Source organism: Borostomias antarcticus (assembly GCF_949987555.1).
Source record: "Borostomias antarcticus genome assembly, chromosome: 1".
NCBI classification, from domain to species: domain Eukaryota; kingdom Metazoa; phylum Chordata; class Actinopteri; order Stomiiformes; family Stomiidae; genus Borostomias; species Borostomias antarcticus.
The window spans coordinates 2,288,695-2,291,781 of NC_140234.1; the positions used below are offsets into that span (position 1 = coordinate 2,288,695).

The 3,087-nt window shown below is 47.5% G+C and overlaps 1 protein-coding gene across 1 annotated transcript; it reads left to right on the top strand.

Annotated features, from left to right (window-relative positions):
• Nucleotides 1–738: 738 nt before the first annotated feature.
• On the top strand, nt 739–2,370 carry LOC311312765 (E3 ubiquitin-protein ligase TRIM39-like; the record flags this gene model as incomplete). The annotated part of the gene is made up of 1 exon (XM_084442765.1): nt 739–2,370. The coding sequence occupies exon 1, from the start codon at nt 742–744 to the stop codon at nt 2,368–2,370; it is 1,629 nt and encodes a 542-aa protein (XP_084298891.1). The 5' UTR covers nt 739–741.
• Between the last annotated feature and the right edge of the window lie 717 nt (nt 2,371–3,087).

Consider the following 3,087-nt stretch of genomic DNA (forward strand, 5'->3'; position numbering starts at 1 on the left):
AGCACTCATTGCCAATCATATCCGGACATACTATCTTGTGCGGCAGGTTTGACAGTGATGTTCACATGCACACTATACGCCGATCATAACCCCATAATAATGCGATTATTGAAATGGTCTTGTGCGCCTTTATCTGATTTCCAAAATCGGGGTAAGGTCTTAAAACTAGTTAAGTTAACACTGGTTTTCATTTGCACATCTGAAAATTAGCAACCCTGTTAATGCATATTTACAGTTTTATTCATGCTTCATGTCTATCACTGTGGAATGGTATGCACTGTCCCTGCGCAAATAAACTCAATAAAGTAAAGTAAAGAATTCATCCATGAAAGAGTTAAGCTTGTTGAGGGAAGAGGACAGAGAGAGAGGAGGAGCTTCTAATCCTCATTTCCCTGAAACGAAACTAGACTGGCTACTGAGTTCTCTGAAAGGGTTCTACTTCGTCTCATGTCTTGATCATCTGTGGACATTTCATAGAGAATAAAGACAGCACCGCAACACAGAAACAAAAAGGTGAGCAGAGAGATTCACACTGAAAAGTCAAGTTGAAACTCATTTTTATTAGTGTTTTCCTGTTGTCTGATTGTAGGCTGATTCCTTAGTTAGTGAAAGGAAAATGATCTGTAACATATTGTTGAATAGGCCGCAAGGTGTTGTGGACTACTCTAAAACTAGAGAAGCTAACTGATTTAAAATTATTTTATTTCAGAATCTCTGATCTTTTTTTATCTCTGTGTAGATATGGCTTCCTGCAGCAGTCTCCTGTCTGAAGAGCAGTTCCTGTGTTCCATCTGTCTGGATGTGTTCACTGACCCGGTCACCACTCAGTGTGGTCACAACTTCTGCAAGGCCTGTATCACCAAGTACTGGGACTGCAGTGACCTGTGCCAGTGTCCACTGTGCAAAAAGACTTTTGATAAGAGACCAGATCTCTTTGTCAACACGTTCATCTCTGAGCTGGCTGCTCAGATCAGGAAGTCGGTGGCAGTTAAAGTTTCGGTCAGCCCAGACCTACGCCCTACTGTCCCCGAAGTGCCTTGTGACGTCTGCCCTGGGAGGAAGCTCAAGGCCCTGAAGTCCTGCCTGGCGTGTCTGGCCTCCTACTGTGAGACTCACCTGGAGCCTCATCAGAGAATAGCAGCTTTAAAGAAGCACAAGCTGATCGACCCTGTGGAGAACCTGGAGGACAGGCTGTGTAAGGAGCACCAGAGACCCCTGGAGCTGTTCTGTAGGACTGACCAGGCGTGTGTTTGCTTCAAGTGCGTCGACGCAGACCATAAGACTCACGATGCTGTCCTTTTAGAAGAGGAGTTTGGACCGAGGAAGGCTAAGCTGGCAAAGATGGTGGCTGAGCTTAATCTGATGGTGGAAACCAGATCTAGGAAGGTTCAGGAGATCAAACTCTCAGTAGAGACCAGCAGGAGAGACGCAGACAGAGAGATATCAGACGGTGTGGAGGCCTTCGCTGCTCTTGCGCGCTCTATTGAGAGAAGCCAGGCTGAGCTCATTGAGGTGGTTGAGGAGAAGCAGAAAGCAGCAGAGAAACAGGCTGAAGGTCTCATTGAAGAGCTGGAGATGGAGATGGCTGAGCTGAAGAGGACGAGCGCCGAGCTGGAGACGCTCTCACACACCGACGACCACCTCCACCTCCTCCAGAGCCCCCGAACCCTGAGCACCCCTCCGCCCGCCAAGGAGTCCGAGATCGGTCTCCGCGGTGGTCTGATGGCAGGGACGGCGAGGAGAGCTTTGTCCCGGCTGGAGGACTCAATCGTGGGTGAAGTGAACAAGCTGTGTGAAGCTGAACTGAGGAGGATTCAGCAGTATGCAGTGGATGTGACTCTGGACCCTGCCACAGCTAACCAGTATCTCATCCTGTCTGAGGACGGGAAGACAGTCAGTCATGGACATATAAAGATGTATCTCCTTGACAACCCAAAGAGGTTTAGTTATTGTTGCAGCATCCTGGGAAAGCAGAGCTTCTCCTCTGGGAGGTTCTACTATGAGGTGCAGGTGAAGGACAAGACTGCCTGGGATCTAGGAGTGGTCAGGGAGTCCATCAACAGGAAGGGGGGGATCACTCTGAGCCCTGAGGATGGATACTGGACTGTAAGGCTGAGGAATGGAGACGAGTACGGAGTCATGGATGACACTGTCGTGGCCCTCTCCCTGAGAGTGAAGCCCCAGAAGGTGGGGGTGTTGGTGGATTATGAGGAGGGTCGGGTCTCCTTTTACGACGTGGAGGCCAGGTCTCATATCTACTCTTTCACTGGCTGCACCTTCACTGAGAAGCTCTACCCATACTTCAGCCCTTGTCTAAATGATGGCGATAGAAACTCCGCCCCTCTGATCATCAGTCCTGTCAGCCTCTAATCATAACCGACCTTTAGAAGATTATTCCTTTCTGCAGCGGCGTGGGTATATAGCAGAAATGCCTTTAAAATAATATCTGAAAAAAAAAAGAATGGTGTTAGCGAGGGCATGAATCTGAAACTCTGTTATTGATGAAGACATGGAAATAATCCTACAGTACATGTCATTCCAGCTATTACATGTAGCATTTTTAAGGTATACTGTACTGCAATATAATCATGTGATGATTGATGCAATATTACTGAGTTGAATAAACCTGGAATCCAATACTTTCATTTGAGAGAAGTCTTATTTGATATGCTAATGTTATATGTTTGGAGTGTGTGTAGCCAATGTGATTGGGGCTTTTATGTGTGCTTGAGTCTGTATCTTCACCTCTGCCCAGTGACAGCGTAGAGGGAGAGGTATTCTCTCTCCAGACTCAGATATTACGTTGAATCGCTGCGCTCCACATGCTACATAATAGAGTCTGAGCCACTTCGCCGCCCAAGCTGGTGTTCTGAGGGCGTATCGACGGGTCAACATTGACAGGTCGTAGCAGCAAAAGCTTCAAGCTGGACAGCTAGTCTCCTCCAGGTAAGTGAGAGTACTCTTACTGCCAGTAGAGGGCGACAAAGACAAACTCGGAGGCCTTCATGTCCACAATGGCTGCTTCTTCAAGCAGAGGGTGGCATCAGTGCCAATGATTAACTCATTGTAGTTTGGGTCAATTCAATA